Raw genomic sequence first — 21,801 nt, forward strand, 5'->3', positions numbered from 1 at the left:
GGAATTTTTTAAGTGGTCTGCTGTGTTTATCAAAACTTGCTTACTCTGCCTAAGTATCTCCAATCCAGAAGATCTGAGAGCCTCTCAGTTCTGTTCCTCTGGATAATCCTTTGGCGGCGTGACTGTTTGCAAAATCCATAAAGAAACTGAGTCAGCTGATTGCAAGAATCATCTGGAGAACGGAACCGCCTGTCAACGATGTAAATACCTGAAGAACACAAAAGCCAAAGCACAAGTAAAAGTAGGACTCACCTTAAACATTTCTCCTATGATTTACTAACTCTTTTGTTCCATCAAAAACCTATGCATTATCTACCCCCTGACTCAGGAATTACCCCCACTTCATTCTTTTCTAAGGCCCTTCTAATGGTTTATAACCATCACTGACATACAACCAACAAAGTGGATCTTGCTGAAAAAACTCTGCCGGTCTAGGGATACGCTGGATCAGTGATCCTCCATGTGGTTGCTCACTAACCAGAATTTCCAGGGCAGGGCCTGGATATCTGTGCCTTTTAGGTTCCCCAGTGTTCCCACTGTGCAGCCATGACTGAAAACTCCAGCTCTAGCCTGAGGAAAGAGCAACAGTACACCTAAAAAAACGACTGAGGGAAGGCTGGGCCTTAGTAGCTCACACCTGTAATCCCAGCACTTTGGAAGGTAGAGGTGGGTGAATTCCTTGAGCCCAGGAGTTAGAGACCAACCTGGGGAAATCCCATCTCTACATACAAAATTTAGCCAGGTGTGGTGGTGTGCACCTGTAGCCCCAGCTACTCGGGAGGCTAAAGCAGGAGGATTACCTGAGCCAGAAATGTGGATGCTGCAGTGAGCCAGGATCAGGCCACTGCTCTCCAGCCTGGGCAACAGAGTGAGACCATGTTTCAAAAAAAAAAAAAGACATTCAGGGAATTGGCAATGTATAGGCAGAGAATGTATCCCATTCTAATTTTTCTTGCTTCTAATCAATATGAACAGACAGATAACGGTATGCAAATTATTGTACCATCTTAACAATTTAGGTGAATTTTGCTAACTTGGCATGGGCCTTTAAAATAATAACAATAATAATAATACTAATATATGTACTCTCTATCTAATGACCAATATATGTACTCTAAGACCATAGTTATTGTAATACCACTTCTAGGCAGTAGAAGGGATCAAAATCCAGGGGGGAAAAAGGTAAAGAACAAAGTTTGTCCAAGGTTTGCATTCTTTTTGCAGTTTGTCTTATGGGCAATATATTAATATTAATAGCATTCTAATGTTATTTGTGGACCACATATTTAAAGCTACTTTTTTTTTCTCCACTTTTAGTTTAGGTTCAGGGGAAACACATGCACATTTGTTGGATGGGTACATTTCGTATTGCTGAGACTTGGTGTACAAACGATCCCATCGCCCAGGTGATTAACATAGTGCCTGGTAGGTAGTCTTTCAACCCATGCCCCCTTCCCCCACTCCCCACTCAAGCAGTCCCCAGGTGTCTATTGCTTCCATCTTTGTGTCTATGTGTATTCAATGTTTAGCTCCCACTTATAAGTGGGAACATGCAGCATTTGGTTATCTGTTCCCGCACTAATTCATTTAAGATAATGACCTCCAGCTGCATCCATGGTGCTGCAAAGGACATAATTCTATTTATAAATCTACTTTTTAAAATTTTTTTTTGAGACAGCCCGAGGCTCTGTCACCCAGGCAGGAGTGCAGTGGCACGATCTCAGCTCACTGCCTTCTCCGCCTCCCAGGTTCAAGTGATTCTCATGCCTCAGCCTCCGGAGTAGCTGGAATTACAGGTGTGAGCCACTACACTTGGCTAACTTTTTTTGTATTTTTAGAAGAGATGGCGTTTTGCAATGTTGGCCATGCTGGTCTCAAACCCCTGACCTCAAGTGATCCACCCGCCTCGGTTTCCCAAATTGCTGGGATTACAGACATAAGCCACTGTGCCCAGCCTAAATTGACTTTTAATTAAACAAGAAATATAGAAACATTAGTTTAATTATCAGGATAACTTCAGAGTTAGGCTCTGTAAAGAACCTGTGCTTTGTTTGGTTAGAGGTCACAAATCCCCAGGATGGGTTAATGATGAAAAAGCTCACCGTAAGCAGTAGGATCAGCCACATGCTCCTGCATGAAACAGCCAAACCCGGAGAGATTCGTGGTCACGCTGGGGATACCCATCACCGTGCATTCAGCTGCCAGGGGACATAGACCAAAGCTCGGCTTCAGACCAGTGCCTAAATCCTTGTATGCACTCAGAGGAGGAAAAGGCCCTCCTCCTAGTAATAGCAACGTTCACTTTGTGTCAGGCACAAGACTAAACTCTTTACATGTCTCATTAACTTATTTAATCTCACAGCAACCCTGTGAAGTGGGGCCATCATTATCCCCATCTTACAGCTGAAGAAATTGAGGCACAGAGAAATGACTCGCCCACCTTCACAAGGCCAGGGTTCGTGGTATAGCTGGGATTTGAAGTCAGGCATCTGGCTGCAGAACCCTTGAGCGGAACTGCCAGGCTCCACTGCACCTTCAATCCCAGCTGGTTTTGTTTTTTGCTTCTTTCTAGCCTGTGTTTCTAAGAACTTGGCAAGTTTATAGGATAGGTTAAATATGTTTTGGATGTGACCAGCTTCTTCCCCCATTTAAATCTCCCTTGGCACAAATTCCTTCCACTGTCTCAGGAGCTCAATAAATGGAAGATCTCTTTCGCTGCTCCCTCACCTTTTAATCAAAATCTGTTTTCCAGGAAATAACTGATATGTCTTAAAAATTTTACTAGTCTCAAGGATATCTGCATTTTTAGGAATTTATATTTGATAATGGAATTATCCTTGGTTGGTAAGTGGTGATGGAGGAAGAAAGATCTTCCCATTACCCATGAAGTAATACAATTTAGACAGCAACCTTATCTCTTGCTCTGCAAATGTTTCCTCTTGGTTTAGCTATATAGCTATGGAGTTGTGGTTCTCTAATTTTAGTGGCGGGTGGTGCAGAGGAGGAAAGTGGGATGGGGACTATCAGCCCTTTTGAGAGTCTGATGAACATTTTGGAACTCCTTTCCAGAAATATTCTCTTTTTTTTTTCTTTTTACATAATTTTATTTCCTCAGACTTCCTCCTGGATTCAGCTCCCCCTTCTTTGGGAGTTGGGAGTTGGGAGTTGGAGAGTATCTCTTACTTTCTTTTTTAAAAAATTTTACTTTAAGTTTTGGGATACATGTGCTGAATATGCAGGTTTGTTACATAGGTATACATGTGCCATGGTGGATTGCTGCACCTCTCAACCCATCATCTAGGTTTTAAGCCCCACATGCATTAGGTATTTGTCCTAATGCTCTCCCTCTCCTTGCCCCCCAGTCCAACAGGCCCCGATGTGTGATGTTCCCCTCCCTGTGTCCATGTGTTCTCATTGTTCAACTCCCACTTATGAGTGAGAAAGTGAGGTGTTTGATTTTCTGTTCCTGTGTTAGTTGGCTGAGGATGATGAAGAGAAATATTCTTATACACATATGTATACAAAATTTTGTCTACAATGCCATGAAAGTTCACAGATCCTTAATGTTTACTCAATGGCCATCAAATCACTATGCAGTAAAATTCCAGGCACCCATGAAGCTTAGTATATGTTCATTGAATTAATTTAATGAAGTAGGTGCTTATATTTATTTGGCTCTCTGAAAACACATTTTGAGGAATAGAGTGAGTTAGATCTAGTAACACGTAAAAAGATTATTCTAAAAATATTAGAGAGTTATCTAATATGCTTATGTTAAATGTATACCACCAGAAGTCGCATTCTTTCTGTAACTATAGGTTGGGGAAGAGTGACCAGCTCCTTCTGGTTAATGTAAATCACAGCATGACTCATTCACTATGGACTATTCCACAAGCTCACTTATTTGTCTATTTACAGTATCCTTTGTAACATCTTCTTTGGCCTTTATCTTAAAACATTAGATATATCTCCTTTATCATTTTGGGTTGTTAAGTTTAACTTTGCCTTATAAAATGACACTTCAGTGGACAGTCAGCTGTTAGTTCTATCACATTTTCTTGACCCAACAGAAAGGACTTCCCACATTGCCTCAGTCACTCATGCATTTGGTTGTATGCTTCTCTATTCATGATAATTCCAATAGTAAATTGTTTTACTAGAAATAATAAGAACAAGGTCAAAAACAAAGTGTTAAGTTCGTCAGTGAAATGTGTGCTTTGTGTGTCTCAAAAGATGGTGTATTGCAAGCAATTTGTGATATTTATGTGGACATTTCATAAGTAAGAAGACAACACCTTCACAAAAGTAGGCCATTTTTAGATCTGCAAGAGAGACACTTGGAGGAGTTATATACAAATATTTTCTATGTCATGTTTCAAGACAATCCTTTGTCTATTTTCCCCAAGAAATTTTAATGTTTTCATGGCTGCTGGTATATTATGCTTGGTGAAAGCTAGGACAATAGAATAGGACCTTATGACCAAACACGCATAACCCTCATGTTGTTCCTGCTGTAAGCAATACCGGATCCTATTTTTGTAGAATTTTAAATTCTGTATTTTAATTCTAGGATAAAGATGCAAATAATAGAAAAAATTCTTCCTCTTCGTAATTCAGCCTATTATTCCCCCTCACCTTGGCCTCTGCTGCTCCTTCCTTGAGCTTTACATCAATGATAACATTGAGATACAAAAGGCAACATTTATTATCTCAACTATAAATAAAAATGTTTTCTGAACTTTTTAAAAATCACAAGTGAAGAGGCCGGGAGTGATGGCTCATGCCTATAATCCCAGCACTTTGGGAAGCCGAGGCAGGTGGATCAGTTGAGGCCAGCAATTTGAGACTAGCCTGGCCAACATGATGAAAACTGTCTCTATCAAAAACACAAAAATTAGCCAGGCGTGGTGGCGTGTGTCTGTAATCCCAGCTACTCAGGAGGCTGAGGCACAAGAATCTCTTGAACCCAGGAGGCAGAGGTTGCAGTGAGGCAAGATCATGCCACTGCACTCCAGCCTGGGCAACAGAGAGAGACTCTGTCTCAAATAAATAATAATAAAATCGCAAGTGAAATTTTATTTACATTGGGCAGAAAAATCTCTGATCATTAATAAGAGATGGAGAAGTTATTATTGCATTCTTTGCATTGACATGTATTTAAAGTATTTGTTTCCCTTTTAATTAGACATTTCAGTACAAATACAAATTGATCACTTTTGATGCTAATGGCAACCATGCCAGTTGGGTCCAGAAAAGAAAAATACATAGTAAATCTGATAATCTACCATCTGTTAAAAAATAAAATAAAATAATGAAGGAGGGTGAAGAAGGAGGAGTTTCTGAATGGAATGACGTCATTGTTGATAATACTTACTGAATTGCTAGCCTCTCTTAGTACCTTTTATTTTGAGGCACACGAATGTGAAGAAGACTTTTCACTGTACACCTTTTTATATTTGTTTCCCTAACCATGTGACTGTGTTACCTATTATATATTAAATACATTCATTAAATTTTAAAAAGAATTATTCTAAAATAATTTTTTAAAGGACAACATTGCCAGACTATTATTTATTATATTAATCCTACTTACAGTCAATTTCTCCTTCACACTAATAAATGGGGCAGATAGAGATGGCTAAATAACATACAACCTTTATAACACATTCCTTTTTCTTTGGAATTCAATGAGGCAATATCTCACATACCTTCTAAAATATGCCCAAACCGTGGTGTACTTATATAATCTTCATCCTTATTCTTAAGTAATCATCTACAATGAATCCCTGAGATGAATCCAATCAAAATTTTTTTAAAACTGAAGAATTGAAATCTCATTAGAAATTTAATATCAACTTTGAATATTATATATATGCACATAAAATAATATACTAACAAAATCCAAAACATTCCACATTCTATGCATGACACATACCTGGAGTATAACCCCAGGGTTCATAGTATGACGGAAATACTCCAAGGTGACAACCTCTGACAAACTCTTCATAGTCCATGGGTAGTAGGGGACTGGTGGAGGACAGAAACTCCGGGTGCAAAATCACCTAAAAAAGGAAAATTCTAATGAAAAAAAAGAAAAAGAAACAGGAAAAGTGAAAAATCTCCTACAATTTGGTTATCTCAGTACTGTACTATAGAATCCTTATGTTCTAGATTCAGAAAGAAAAAAGAGATGAGACAAAAGAAAAAGAAAAAAGTCTTGGTGGTTTGTTCTCCTCTCTCCATTTTGGAAAAGTGTCTACACTGCATATTTAACTTTCCCTCAGGTTCCAAGGCTGAGATTGAAGGATAAGGAGTCAGAGTGCTCATTTTTGTTCACACACTAAGCTACATCCTCCAGTCCAGCTTTGACATGCAGTAAACATTATATTTGGTTTTCTAATTGCTCTTGTCTTTTTACCAATTTATTCCCAACTCAAGCAGGGAAGAGGGAGCTACATAACAGTCCACTCTTACATGCCTTAAGCATGAGTTGTTCAAGCGAAATGGAACCAAGGGACAGGGAAGATGTTCTAGGAATGCCATCTAGATTAAATCATGCCGCAGGACTTCATGCAAACCACCATCCTCTCTCACCTAGAGGCCATCACCTCCTAGCATACTTGCCTGCCTCTTTCTGTTCCACTGGGGTCTCTATTCAACACAACTAGATTGATCCTTTAAAAATGTCAGTCATTCCCTTGCTCAAAGTTGTTCAGTGGCTTCCCATTTTACTCAGAGTAAAAGCCAAAGTGTTTACCATGGCTTCTAAGCAGTAGTGTGCTGGTAAATATTTAAGAACTGAGACAGTGAAGTATAAATATATATTAGTACATAAACTTATTGTAATTTTTAATGAGATGAATAATGTATATACAGTTGCCAAACAATGAAAGATGTTATAACATGTAGATGTTTATAACAATTTTATTCATAATTGCCAAAACTTGGAAGCAATACAAATGTCCTTCAGTAGGTGAATGAATACATAAATTGTGGTACATCCAAACAATGGAATATTATTTAGTGCTAAAAAGAAATGAGCTATCAAGCCATGAAAATAAATAGAGGAAACGTAAATGCATACTACTAAGTGAAAGAAGTTCATCTGAAAAGGCTACATGATGTATGATTTCAACTGCGTGACAATCTGGAAAAAGTAAAACTATGGAACCAGTAAAAAGATTAGTGGTTTCCAGGGGTCAGGGGTAAGGGAGGGGTGAATAGGCAGAGTATAGACAATTTTTAGGGCAGTGAAACTATTCTGTATCATACTGTGATGATGAATACATTTGTCAAAACCCATAGAATGTATAACACCAAGAGTGAACCCTAATGTAATCTATGGAACTTGGGTGGTAATTATGTGTCAATGTAGGTTGATCTGTTGGAACAAATATATCACTTTGGGGGATGCTGATAAGGGGGGAGTCTGTGCATGTGAAGGGGCAGAGAGCAAATGGACACTGTACTTTCTGTTCAATTTTGCTCTGAACCTAAAACTGTTCTAAAAAGCAAACTCTATTAAAAGTAGATATATACAAAACTCCTTATTGTGAATTCTATGTAGTCAATTAATTTTCACAATTTACTATTTTTGTTTTTCCAAAATTTTGTATTCATAACCAATTTATGGTTTCAATTGATGGCTGAATGTAGCTCTGACATAAATGTTGATTGATTTGCTTTGTTAATGAGTAGAAGGAGCTGAAATAACAGAGAAATTTGTTGGAACTTCACGAGTTCATCAACAATGCAAGTGACTTCTTTGCTAGATCAGATAGTAGTTTTTGAACATAGAGAAAATAAAGGTTTTTTTGCCACTCACAATGTACAGGCTACAGATCCAGAAATCAATACGCAGTAAATGAAGCCATGATTTGTAGCGTTTGCCTATTTTCATTCTAAAAATATTCCCACCAAAGTCATTTTTAAGCTACTAGTATGATGTTGCTGAGACAGGGAAACTCAGAGACAGGGAAAGCAGTAGCACATCATTATAAAGCATTTGCACCACAAAGATCTGACAGACATAGTCTCAAGTGCATAGGTCATAGTAACATGCAGTAAATAATTAAGATGTGAGGAATTTTGAGCATTACCTTTTATTTAATATAGTTGACTTATTTTCACATTTATATAATTTAATTTTAGCAATAGCTGTATTTAAAACTGGCTCACAAAGTTTCTGAACATTTAACTATTGGCTCTTGTGCACTTGCATGAGCCAGTTCTGGGCCCACACTGGAAAGGCAGAAACAAGAGCATGGACATTCTGTACCTTCTGTTCAATTTTGTTGTGAACTTAAAACTGCTCTAAAAATAAAGTCTATTAAAAATGTACACATTTTTAATAGATTCACATTCCTTTTTGTGAATTCTACATAGTCAATTAATTTGCACAATGTGCGATTTTGCCTAGTAAGTTTGTGTGTGTGTGTGTGTGTGTGTTGGCATGTATTTTGCCCAACATGCTATTTTATCCTTCTGATTCCTACTATTTTCTCCATCTCTGAATTCAGTGACATCACATTGGTAGCTTGACAATGGCCTTGGTGGCAGGGAGAGTTTTCATAGAATGAAAATAGGCAAATACTACAAATCATGGCTTGATTTACTGTGTATTGATCTCTGGACTCAAGAAAGTAATGGAAAAATATTAATAGTTCAGGTTTAGCCTTAAAATGTGTTGTATCTGTAACCATTACATTGTGAGTGACACAAAATATTACTAATGATGACAGTATGGCTATAATTGGAAAGTTGTGACTAGAATAGCTATTTAACTTGCTAACCGTGTGAATGAATTGTCCTATTTCTCCCACTTACTACAGTTATCACTGAGTTATTATTAGATTATCTCTCAGCCTCACCCATACCTAAGGGGTTATTGAAAATAAGTGACATCTGATATAAAAGTATTGGGAATCCCACATTTACAGAAAGTTCCAAGTACAATATGAAGAGAATTCACGTATTTTCAGAACCATTCATAAACTGCTGACTTGATGCCCAGCATTCCCACGTACTTAATGTGTATTTCCCACAAACAAGAGCATTCTTACATAATCTTACAAAAACATAAAAGTCAGGAAATTAACATTGATACATCACTACCGTATAATCCTTAAACCCCATTTAAGTTTTCTGATGATTAAAATAGTGATTTTTAAGCCAAAGCATCCAGTTCAGAATTACATATTGCATTTAGTTGTCACATCCCTCTAGAGTCCTTTAATCTGGAAGAGTTCATGGGCTTTTTTGGCTTTCCTGACTTTGATATTTTTGAAGACTATAATCTATTTATTTTGATGTATGTCCCTCAATGTGGGTTTGTCTAATGCTTCTTCATAATTAGATTTAGTTTACACATCTTTGGCAGATATATCACAGAAGTGGTGCTGTGTTCTTTTCATTGCATTTTAATCAGGTGGTAAAGGTTTTCTATTTTTTTCATTAATGATGATGTTTATTTTGATCTCTTGACTAAGGCCAAGCCTTTTTGGCTTCTCCACTGTAAAGTTATTCTTTTTTCTCTTTGTTATTACCAAGTATTGGGGCAGTTATTTTGAGGTTGTGTAAATATCTCATTCCTAATTAAACTTTTAATTAATATTTTTATTGGACTGCTGGTTCCTTATGTCATTCAATGCATCCTAATTCCTTACTATCTTTATTTATTTTGACACTCAAATTGTCCGTGATTTGGCCAGTGGGAGCTCCTTCAAGTTTGTTTCTGTATATATTTAACAAGCCTTCATTGTTCCTTGAGCATTTCTTTGATTTTTGACACAAGAAGTTTCAGGCTCATCTTGTACTTTACCTGTCACAGTTCTAGAATCAGCCAATTCTAAAGGCAGCCCTGGTTCCCTTTAGTAGCAAATGGTTTTTAGCAATCAAGACCTGGCTACCAGGTGTGCTTATTGTCATTGGCCTATTACTTCCCCCAAGTGCTCTGAGTAGACAGAGATAAAGAACGCACACACACACACACACGCACACCCGGTTTTTGCTACCTTTAATTTGCTATGTATTGGGTCAATCTTCTTCTGTGTAACTAATCTTTCTCCACACACTCCCTCACATGCACGGATGCCCTCCCCTCTCCACTCTGGCTCTGACATTGCTTTAGGCTGCTCCTCTTTGTGTAGACATTTCTCAAACTGCTTGGACTCTGATGCCTTTCTCTGGACTTCCACAGCACTCTCCCTGTTCTAGTGCAGATACCTACCTTGTGTTGCCCACCAAATGGCTTTAGAACTGAATTGTTCTGGAAGGAAAAGGAAAGATAAAGAAAAAGAAGACAGGCCAGGTGCCGTGGCTCACTCCTGTAATTCCAGCACTTTGGGAGGCCGAGGTAGGTAGATCACCTAAGGTCAGGAGTTCGAGATCATCCTGGCCAACATGATGAAACCCCGTCTCTACTAAAAGTACAAAAATCAGCTGGGCTTGGTGGCGGGCACCTGTAATCCCAGCTACTCGGGCGGCTGGGGCAGGAGAATCGCCCAGAACCTGGGAGGCGGAGGTTGCAGTGAGCGGAGATTGCTCCACTGCACTCCAGCCTGGGTGACAGAGCAAGACTCCATTTCAAAAAAAAAAAAAGAGAGAGAGAGAGAAAGAAGACAAACTAGTTTTACACAAGCACACTACACTTCTCATGTTTATTCATGAAATAATAAGTACACATTCTTCAGAACAGATTACTTTGAAGAAAAACCCTAACTTGGATATGTAACAATTATCATTATATTTGTAGAACATTTTATATATTATAAATATACATATTACCTCATTTAATCTTAGTGACATTGTGCAATTGGTAAAGGAGACATAAAGAGGGCCATTGCATTATCAATTTTAAATTGATTTTTATCACTTTATAATCTCATATACCAAGGATTAGAGAGTTTTACCCCATGGATCCTCAAGGACATTACAAACATTAATTATATCTCAGCAGATCCATAAGTAGGAGAGAAGTTAAACTTAAGAAGAAATAAAATAAGATATGCAAACCTCAGTACTTAAGAATTCAATCACAGAAATTACAAAATGGCAAAGTAAAAGTGAACACAGTATTTTCATTCATAGAACATGACTTGAGTTCCTATTTGTGCAAAGTACCTCACTATAAAAAAAGACAAAAGACACAGATACTGTATTTGGGCAATCATCAGATTGGCAACCCATTGTACTCTCTTGGCAAAGAACAAGAAAGGGGGATTTGAAAAGCATGTGTCTACTTTAGCATTTCCAAGCTTAGGAAAAGTTGCACTCTCCAAAGTCCATCTTGGAACATGAAAACACCATGGTTCATTTGTTTTGCTCCTAGCCAAACAGAATGACAGCAAAACTAAAATAAGAAAACAGCTGCTCTGGCCCTAAACCAGCCACTTGCAGAAGCCCAGGGATGAGGAAGGTATATTAGAGGTCAGCTGAAGGTTATAAAGAGGATTAAATGAGATCCTGTATACAAAAGCCCCAAGGAATACTCCTGGCTCACAGAAGGCCCTACTTAGATCAGTAGGAAAAACAAAACAGAAACAGAGACAAAGACTTGTCTGACTCTTTATTTATTCCAGGACAGAAGTAAGGTCTCAGGAAGTTAGTTTATTTTTACACCGTGGCAGCCCACAGTTGAGACATGAAATCTTCAGCCTGGGCTTTCCTCACCATACCACGTAGCTAAGGCAAAATGATAAATAAATTCGAATTCAAAATCATCTGCAATGTTTGCTGAATGAAATATGACATTCATATGAAAAACTTATCAATGTACTCAGAGAGTTTAGAGCCACTCTGTAGAGTTCTTTAAGAAAGCAGGTGATTAAACAGTTACTTAAATCAGCTCAGGCCTAAGTCATTGCCAAAGTTTTAAAGAATTGTTAATGAAATATAATACCTAATTCTGAATTGATGGGAATTTTTCTCAGTGCTTTGAGTATATAGCAAATGTCAGGAAGGAGCTATACATTTATTTTGTGTGTATCTGTGGCTGCCTTATGATAATAATAAATGAATATCTCAAAATATTCATGAGTTTAACTGTATAGACATAAATTACAAGCCAAACTTTCATCTCCACTCACCCTATGAAAGTCACGTGCTTTGATATCTCCGTGCCTTCTCCTCTACCTTTTTTCTCTGCCTGGTGAGTCCTCTTTCCTGTTATTTACATGATGAATTCCTGATCATTAATCAAGATCTAGCTAACCTGTCATCTCTTTTATAAAACGTCTTACCAAATCCTGCAGGAGAAGATAAATCCACTTTTTTTCAACTCTCACCAAACTCTATTCACATCTCTCTTCTAAAAATAATGAGTTCCCATCATGTGTCAGATACTGGGCTAAGAACTAAAAGGAGTGAATACTTATTATGTATTGACTATGTGTCAAGCTGTTAAATGAAGTACCTATTTATGAATTATTTTTGAGATGGGGTCCCACTCTGTGGCTCAGGCTAGAGTGCAGTGGCACATTCATAGTTCATTGCACCCTCGAACTCCTGGCCTCAAGTGATCCCCCCCCACCTCAGCCTTCTGAGTAACTGGGATCATAGACAGGAGCCACTGCACTTGGCCTATGTCTAATTTAATCCTTACAGTTCTATGAGTGTGGGGTTATTTTATCACCATTCACAGATGAGAAGACTGAGGTACAGACAGATTCAGTGAATTTACAAAATTGATAAGTGTCAGGGATTTAAATATAGTCTTCATGGACTTAGTCTGCTGCATTCTTTGTAGATCTGCCAGCCCTGGAAATACAGCTCAGCTTTCCTTCTGGAGATCTTAGCCCCAGGAATCTTGACTGACAGCACCAATTGCAACAGCTGCTCCTAACTTACAGGACTGGCAGAAAGAGTACCAGTGTAAAGTCATTTCTGCCCAACAGGTGCCTTTAATGGGCAATTTTTGTTTGGGGAATCCCTATCCCTATTAATAGGAATCTGTATTTAGTTGCTCATAGAATCAGACACCTATCTGTCTGCCAATCTGAAACTATTTTGGTAAGTGGGAGGTACATATAAAGGTAAAACTTGCTGAATACAGGAAAAAGTTGTATGTAGCAACATTAACACTAATATATTTAAAATAAGTTAACAGTAAACCAATTTATACACACACAAAACACACACACATAAAATAGGCTTCTTTTGTATTAAGAAATGAAGCACCGTAAATAGTTCTGAATTTGTGTTAGCTGTAGACAGCACTATTGAAAATTATTTTTCCTATATTTCTGTGTACATGTGTATGTATGTATTCCTTTCTTTCTTCCATTAACTGACAAGCCATGTTGAGTGGTTTTGGACCACCGCATTTCCCCTGTGTGAGGCACAAGCGCTGCCGTGTGTGTATGTTTTTTGTATATTAGCCAATTTTTATCAATTCTTGTTTTTATTAAATACATTGACTGTCCTTTCTAGGAAGGAAATAAGGAAAGAAGGAAGGAAGGAAGGAAGGAAAGAAGGAAGGAAGGAAGGAAGGCAGGGAGGGAGGGAGGGAGGGAGGGAAGGAAAAAAGGAAGGGAGGGAGGAGGAAGGGAGGAAGGAAGGGAGGGATGGAAGGAGGGAGGGAGGGAGGGAGGAAGGAAGGGAGGGACGGAAGGAGGGAGGGAGGGAGGGAGGGAGGGAGGGAGGAAGGACAGACTGAGGCATTTTTAAATCTGGGCTGCAGTCTGTGGTTTTTCCTACATCATCCTTCCTTCCTGCTCTCTCTTCATGGGTATATTGACCTGCAAGACCTGCATCTCCCTGCCTGTACTTGCTTTCGACCCCTTGGTCCTTCACAGGGCTTTCCTCTAATTAGTCCTTTGCATATCTAACCTCACTTTGGCAACTGCTTTCTCAGAGAACCTAAACAGAGACAATACATATGAGACATGATTGATGCCTCAAATAACTGAGTTCTTCTAGAGAAATGAACACAACATTTTTAAAAATACAATTTGTTGTAATAACTCATATAACTATAGTAGATATAAAGCTTCTCGAGAATGCAGATTAGGAAACAACTGTTCCCATCTGGAGTAGAGGAATGTGTGTTAGGAAAAGGGGCAAGGAAATGACTTTTAGGTTGGAGCCCAGAAGAATTGTTAGAATGACAGATAAGAGTATTTCAGAAAGAGATGATAACATCAGGAAGGACACAGAGGTATGAAAGTGTTATGTATGCTTAGGAAATAAGGTATTTTTCCATTCCTGGAAAATTGTTTCACTGATGCGAAACACTTTTAAAACACAGATCAGCAAGGCATTCTTCATTTAGAGCTTCCAATTTCAAGGAACTTTCCAGTCTCAGTCTTCCCAAGAGCAACGGAAGCATAAACTATTGCCAGCTGCATGACCTATCCCTCCTTTTCCCACTTTCCTTCATCCCTCCCTTCTATCTGCATGTATTGTATGTAACATGTGCCAGGCAGCAGACAGCTCCTCAGAAAAAGATACATAGATTTAGATAAAAGTGTGACACAAAAGGTTCTGAGAAAAATAGAAATCTACAGGGAAATAAAAGGCTTTCCGTGCCCCTACTATTTCCTTTCCAGGAGACAGAGAGAGAGAGAGAGAGAGAGAGAGACAGAGACAGAGAGAGACAGAGAGAGACTAGCCTAGGTTAAACTATATGAGAATGAGGCCTAGTTAGTACTGACATCCTCTGCAATGAAGTATAATACTAAAAAGTGGTATTATAATACTAAATTGTGGATATAATACTAAAAAGTCTAAGGGATAGATTTTTCTATCTCTTAGAAATTATTTCTATCCCTTAGTATTATTTTTACTTTGATGGATACATTCCTACATTCCCAGGGATGTAGCTCACTTATTATAGGAGGTGTGCTAGGTGCAGATATTTCAGAAATACAGAGACACAAATGAGAAAATAAAAATGACTTACAATGAGAGTGGCCCCATTGTCCTATAGAAATAATACTTATCGGTTTTTAAATAAACATAGAAATTGACACTTCTGTTCTTAAAACTTGAAATTTACATTTGTCTCATCTGAGTTCCTCCCACAGGAAACTGATCCTTAGGTAAGGCACAGAAGCTCACCAGATCACCACATCCAGACAATGAAACGCCAGACCCCTTGTTCCTCCTGATTGCTTCTTTATCCTTTCCTAATTCCTGTTTTACGTTCCTTCCCCGCTTGTGTAAACTCCCCAATTTTAGTCAGATGGGGAGATGAGTATGAGGCTGATCTCTCATTCTCCTAGGCTGCAGCACCCGTACAGGGCTTCTTCCCTGGCAGTACTCATTTTCTCAGTAACTGGCTTTCTGCCTCACGAGCAAGGGGACCCAGATCAAAAACCTGGCATCTCAGTAACAATGCTATGGCTTGGGCCATCTATGTGCATATGGATATGTTTGATATAAATGTTCCACAGCATGGAACATTTTATAAACTGCTTGTGTTACTTAATGCTGTATCATGAAGTCTTCCTACAATTAAGAAAATTTCTCCTGCATCAATTTCTGAAATATTTTTCTTTTTATTCTCTGCTCTTTCTTTCTTTCCCTGACTTTTCTTCCTCTAATTTTCTCTTAAATCTTAAAGTTTCCTTGGACTGACATTTTTCTCTACTCATTCAACCTGGTCTTTTTTATTTTTATTTTGTGTTTTTTTGAGACAGAGTCTCACTCTGTCACCCATGCTGGAGGGCAGTGGCACAATTGCAGCCTCTACCTCCTGGGCTCAAGGAATCCTCCCACTTATGCCTCCCTAGTAGCTGGTACTACAGGCATGTATCACCACATCTGGCTAATTTCTTTGCATTTTTTGTAGAGACAGGGTTTCACCATGTTGCCCAGGCTAGTCTTGAATTCCTGGGCTCAAGCGATCTACCTACCTCAACCTCCCAAAGTGCTGGAATTATATGTGTGAACCACTGCCCTGGCCCTCAACCTGGTTTTCAGTGTGTCAGGGTCATCATTCCATGATGTCCACTGCTGCCTATGCACCAATATCTCTCCTTCAAGGTTGCCCTCATCAGCTCCAGGCCTATGTTTTCTCAGTGCCCATTAAACATCTCAAGTTGTATATCTGACATGTAACTCAAACTCAATTCATCAGAAACCAAACTCAGTTCATGACATGACCCTCCAACCAGTTTCTGCTAAAGACTTGTTTTGATTTTTAGGAAGCGTTGGTTAAATACTGAAGCCAAGAGGCTATTATTCTTGAATTTTCCCTCTTTCTTACTCCCAGTATCCAACAGTCACTAAGGATGACCTTTCCTACATGCAGCCATCTCTCCCATGGTTTTGTAAAAACATCAAAGGGAAAGAGGGTGAAGGCCAAATTTATTTGTTTGACTTTTTTAACATGGAGAAATATAAGAAATATTTATAGATAGCAAGAGAAGAAGCTAGTGATAACAATGAAATGTACAATAGAACAGAAGGTAAAAAGATAAGGCAAGTTTCCTAAGAATGTGCATACTGAAATCTTAGAACAGTTGTAAGAACCTGAAGGAAAAAATGTAAGGATGGTCAAAATCTATATTTGAGGCCAGCTTGGGAGGACACTGAAGGAGTTCATAATTCATTTAATTCTCAATTAGGTCACTTGCTAAAAATGAAAGAAAGAAAGGGGTGAAAGTGGGGTCATTTGAAAATATTTGTTGTGGCCATTTGATCTTGAACATTAGTGGATGGAGCTTAGTAGAGGTAAGCAATTATCTGTTTGCATGTTCATATTTGTCTTCTATATCCAGAACCATGCCTGGAATACAGCAGGCCCTCAGTAAATATCATATAGTTTAAACTCCACGGTGGCAGAAACCAGGTCTTATTCATATAAATGTCCTCAGCAAGTAAAATTGTGCCTAGTCATTGTAGAAACTCAAGCCAAAAGAATGAATTGCTCTATAGAAAATTATATAAAAACATTATCAGCCACATTCTCCGAAATTGGAAGCTTCTCATATTATCCCCTTAAGTTGAACTTTATTAGAAAGAAACAAACACAATTCATGTTAATGTCAACAATTCCTTCATTCAAATAATTCTTAGAATAATTGGTAGCATTAAAAAGTAATTTCCTTATGCTTATTGGCAGTATTGTACAGTGGAAATAAATGCTAGAATTATAGCTCAAAGCTATGAATATGCTTCAGTTTTCAAGAATTATACGAAAATATTCATTATGCTTTAGTTATCCGAGACAAGAAACTGAGCCACTTTTCCTTTAAAATACTTAAAATATTTCTTGTAGATGTAAAAACAACTAAGGAAAGCTCCTAATAAATTCTCAGAAAATATATTTTATGTAAGTTTAAAGTTCCCCACATAAACAATTAGTTCTACCTTGACTCTGTCTGTACGGTTGTTGAAAAGTCCGATCCGTCTAATGGTGCTGAGGATGGGGTCGGTGGAGTCATCGATCATGTTGTGCGTGGTCACTGGGGGCAATGACTGTCGCTGAAGTATGAGAGGGAAGGAAATGTCAATTGCAGAAAGAATTAATAAGGGTGACTAATTTCAACAATAGGTCACTGACATTTCATCCAACCTTCACACCTTCAGTCTTTTGAGACAGCACTAATGATGATGACTAAGTCTTGTGTGTGTTTCAAAGGAAGATATGGGTTGAAAAATCTCCTTTGCATACTATGAACACATGAAGCTTTTGCTTTCCCCCTGCAACTACTATATGAGAGACGTGGACTTCCTGACTGCTTCCAGGACTTATTTGGAATATAAAGGTGTCCTGAAGTCTTGACTTAAGATGAACTTTACTGATTTCTTTTAGCAAGGCTGTCCTCCAGTACCTGATTCTTCCCTATTATAACAAGCATTTTGATGCAAGTCTAACACATTTGTTTTATCTCTTTTGTAATAATTCCACTTGACTAAGAAATACTCTTTTCTCTAATGTGACTCAAATTCTATGTTTTGGAAATATTTAGGACTTTTTTGTAATTACTAAACTATACATGATTTTTATAATGAATATATTGATTCAAAAATAATTTTGTAAGTGAGTGGAAAGACAAATTTCATGAGATTTTTTTAAGGAGTCCTTAAAACCACTAATGAAAAAATGTCCAAAGTAATCATTTAAGTGACTATGTAAGAATGTCTTTTTTAGCCTCAGGTCTAAAAATGTTCCAAATTAGCACATTCCAATACATTAAAATACTGATTAGATAGAATTTTATAACTATGGGATATGGTAGGTGCTTTTTCCTTATTACCTGAGTTGAAAAGATGGCTCTTTTCATAATTGTTAGATCATCTCGATCTAAAATATTGTTCATGTCAGGAATTTCTCCTCTGCAGGGAAAAAACATTAATAACAAAAATAAAAACAGCTGGCACTAATTCAGTGATTCCTAAGCATCAGATTATATATTATACATTTCATGTATTTTAATAAATAATGTTGATTATTCTATTAAGTAAATGTGTTCACATAGACTTAATATTTAAGTACATATTTAATACACATTGTCAATATATATTTTGAATTAAAATCTCATGAAGTCTCCCTCAGCTTCAGACTGACATATCAACCCTTAATGCGTTCATCATTGAATTAGAACTTGCCTGCATACAACTGTGTTCCTATTTGTACAGCTGTTTACAAGTTTTGTCAAATGAAGGATAAAACACTGTTCACATGACATAACACACTTTCAAAGATTAATTCCTTTATATTTGGAACAAAATTAACAAGTTATATCTAAATTGTTGAGTTTGAATAGTGAAGCCTTGAGTGATTGAAGTACAAAGCATTTCAAGCACCTACCTTAATAATGCATCATAGAGTTTTTTTCCAAACTTTTCCTTCACAGAATGTGCAATGTCCCTATTTGAAACAGAAAGATTTATCATTTAAACAGTATGACGATGTTTAATCTTTATTTGTTATGATAATGCTATTGTTTTGTTGACATTCTTTGATATTGCATTCTTTGAAATTACAGGTATCTTTTTTATAGTCTCTTCTGTTATTTTGCTACTTGCCAATTCAGCTTAACTTGACATCTCCGGAGCTGAGGCAACAGAACACCATGGCCAGCACAAAGTGCTTAAATTTTTTTTTGCTTCATGATGATCAGAATAGGGTAGAGAGCAGAGAGGGGGAGTAGATAGATGCATAGATGTAACAAGACGGGAATTCATTGATCATTGTTGAATCCGAACTATGAGTATAGAGGGAGTCATATTACTAAGCTTTTTGCTTGACATGTTTTTAGAATTTCACACACAAAAAAGTTAAAAAATGTTTGACTCATCTTTAAAGATTTCTACATGGCCTTGTTCCTTCGATGGTAGCTCATTCCAAAATTTGTATAACACCTATAATGTTATAAGCATTATAATAATCTAAAATAGTAGCACGATGAAAAGAGAGTCAAGTATTATTTGTCTGTAATAATCTTAAGGAAAAAACAAAGTTCAAGGCGATACATGAGATATCATTCACTTAAAAGAAATCTTTTTACATTTATTGCTTGAGAACATTCACAGGACGTGAGATTACCACAGTTGTTTTCGCACTGCTTGTCCTTTCAGGGTTTCCACGTTGAAATTATTTGTCTTGGCAGGCATGATGAAAAACACCACCACTGTGACGTCACTTTTATGCATCTGATGAGGAATTAGTAAACACAACAGAGTCAACTATCAAAGATTTCTTAAAAGTATGATAGATTGAACTTACACATAGAAAAGTAGTGTTTTAAATACCAGTAGATAAAAGGAATAGTTATTATGATTCACAGACAAATTATATTCACCTTCCTGAGACTTTTTCAGAAATTTTAATTAAAATTAACATTTAATTAAACATTTAATTAACATTTAATTAAATGTTTAAATTTTCAATTTTCAGTCAGTGCTTGTCAATGAACAAATGGACTTTCAATCAGTATTTGTCAATTAACAGTTTGAAAATTCAAACAGATTATTTTCACGCCTTTGACAATCTAGAATAGATAACAATTGCTATTGATAACACTGCGCTTTTCTGTGGTTAAAAAAATAGCATGAATGAGAGCTAATATTACAAGACCAAAATTAATTCTTTAAAATTTCAGATTGGAAATTTAATGAAGATTTAAGCTTTGGTAAAAGCTAAAATAATATTTAAATTTTTTTGCTTATTCATGTTGATTGATGACAAATAGATAATTCACATTTTTCTGCTAAACGTCTTGATTCTCATGATGTTATATTTTGGTTTTTAGCCCTAAAGTAAAGCAACAAGCACATGCTGAGCACTGTGCTGGGGTGCTTTAAATATACTACCAATAATCATGTATAATAGGCATTTCTCTCCTCATTTTATCAATGTCAAAAGAAAGGAATGAGAGGTTAAATATTTTGTCTGAGTTCCTACAACAGGTTAGTGCCAAAGCTGACATGTAAACTGCTGGCTTAGCATCTCTCAAAAGGAAATGACTAATTAAGAAGCTATAAGAATGAAAGAATAAACTCACTTAAAATCATGCACCTCTAAGAAGGTTTATGTGTTCTGGAAATGACTGACTAGTTCCAGAGTGTGGGGCACTTTACCATCTGGTACGTAGCCTCGGCTCTCCTCTGGGGCCTGACATTTTATTAGGGAAAGCTACTAAAGGCATACAATAGGAAACTCACCCTAGGACCAGCCAATGTGCTATCAAAGAATAAATGTACTATGTGGAAAGAGAATTCCTTCTTTTAACTTCTCCAAGTATTGCAGTTATGTTTTATGTCTAGTGTAATGGTAATCAGTCTTTTCTTCAAATCTATAAATAAACTGAATATTTAATAATTATATAAATACATTTATTAATAATGTCCCTAAAGACTCTGCATATTTAATGTAGTTGTGAGTCCATTATAAAGCTTGTTGAATGAATATATACTAGGAAAATATGAAGTAAGATTATTTAAGAATAATCTTTTTAGCCTTCAGTTCTATTTTGCAGAGTTGGACTTTATTAATGAATTGCTTGCTTATTAATGTGACTTTAGTAAATTTTTTTAGCATATTTGGTATAATGTCTGCTCTAAAGCAAAAAGTTTATGTCCAAGAAATAAAAATTTAACTCGAGTATAGTAGAAAACTCAGGAAAGTTTAGATTTTCTCATTATCTCATTAAAATTGAAATTCTACACTCCTGTGAATATTTTCCTATTACTTATTCTGTATTTTTATGTGATTGGGATTGGAATATAAACCAATAGCTCCCATCAATAGCTATGACATGGTACCATTTTTTTATAGTTGCTTCTATTTATGCATATTGTATTGCTCAGTTAGTTGAGAACCCACTTTGTATCCCACCTTCCTGAGTGAAAAAATGATTTCACATTGTTGGGAGTAAGAACCTTCTTTTTCCTCCTTCATGCTTTCATGTGATGTGACATCCACTAGTTCAACAGTTTAAGACTCTCAGTCGCAGGAAGGAGGTGTGGCTGGGGAGGTGAGTGAACCAAGTGTGTGTGTATCTGCCCTGTTCTATAGAGAGTTAGAGACGTCTGGTTTGACTGCCAGCTATGTGGCACATGCTTCAGTTCGGGGAGGAGAGTGATGGTCAGAGCTTCCTATGATTAAATGGCTAAGAGTAATAACAAGGTTCAGTATTAGGATGTCTACTGCCATGTGCATAAGCCACATCCTCCATTATAGTCTTCAATGATTTTTTGAAAATCAATATTTTGCTCTCCATCACTTGACTTCTCTATACTTATTTTTCAATTGATTACAAACTCATGTGAGGGAAAAGGGATGTTATAATGACTTCTTAAAATATAGCATATATAATGGGATAAGCTTAAGCTTCTCCTAAAAAAATAAAA

The 21,801-nt window shown here is 37.0% G+C and overlaps 1 protein-coding gene across 1 annotated transcript in view; it reads right to left on the bottom strand.

Moving 5' to 3' along the window:
• Positions 1–21,801, bottom strand: part of GYS2 (glycogen synthase 2) — a 60,309-nt gene that overhangs the window by 3,454 nt on the left and 35,054 nt on the right. The window contains exons 8-14 of the mRNA XM_007967873.3: positions 19,496–19,602; positions 18,758–18,817; positions 18,204–18,282; positions 17,314–17,427; positions 5,936–6,062; positions 2,103–2,198; positions 45–208 (exon numbers count right to left, since the gene is read on the bottom strand). Coding sequence (XP_007966064.1) covers positions 45–208; positions 2,103–2,198; positions 5,936–6,062; positions 17,314–17,427; positions 18,204–18,282; positions 18,758–18,817; positions 19,496–19,602 — 747 coding nt within the window. The remainder of the gene's footprint in view (positions 1–44; positions 209–2,102; positions 2,199–5,935; positions 6,063–17,313; positions 17,428–18,203; positions 18,283–18,757; positions 18,818–19,495; positions 19,603–21,801) is intronic.

This window comes from Chlorocebus sabaeus, chromosome 11 (assembly GCF_047675955.1).
Source record: "Chlorocebus sabaeus isolate Y175 chromosome 11, mChlSab1.0.hap1, whole genome shotgun sequence".
NCBI lineage: Eukaryota > Metazoa > Chordata > Mammalia > Primates > Cercopithecidae > Chlorocebus > Chlorocebus sabaeus.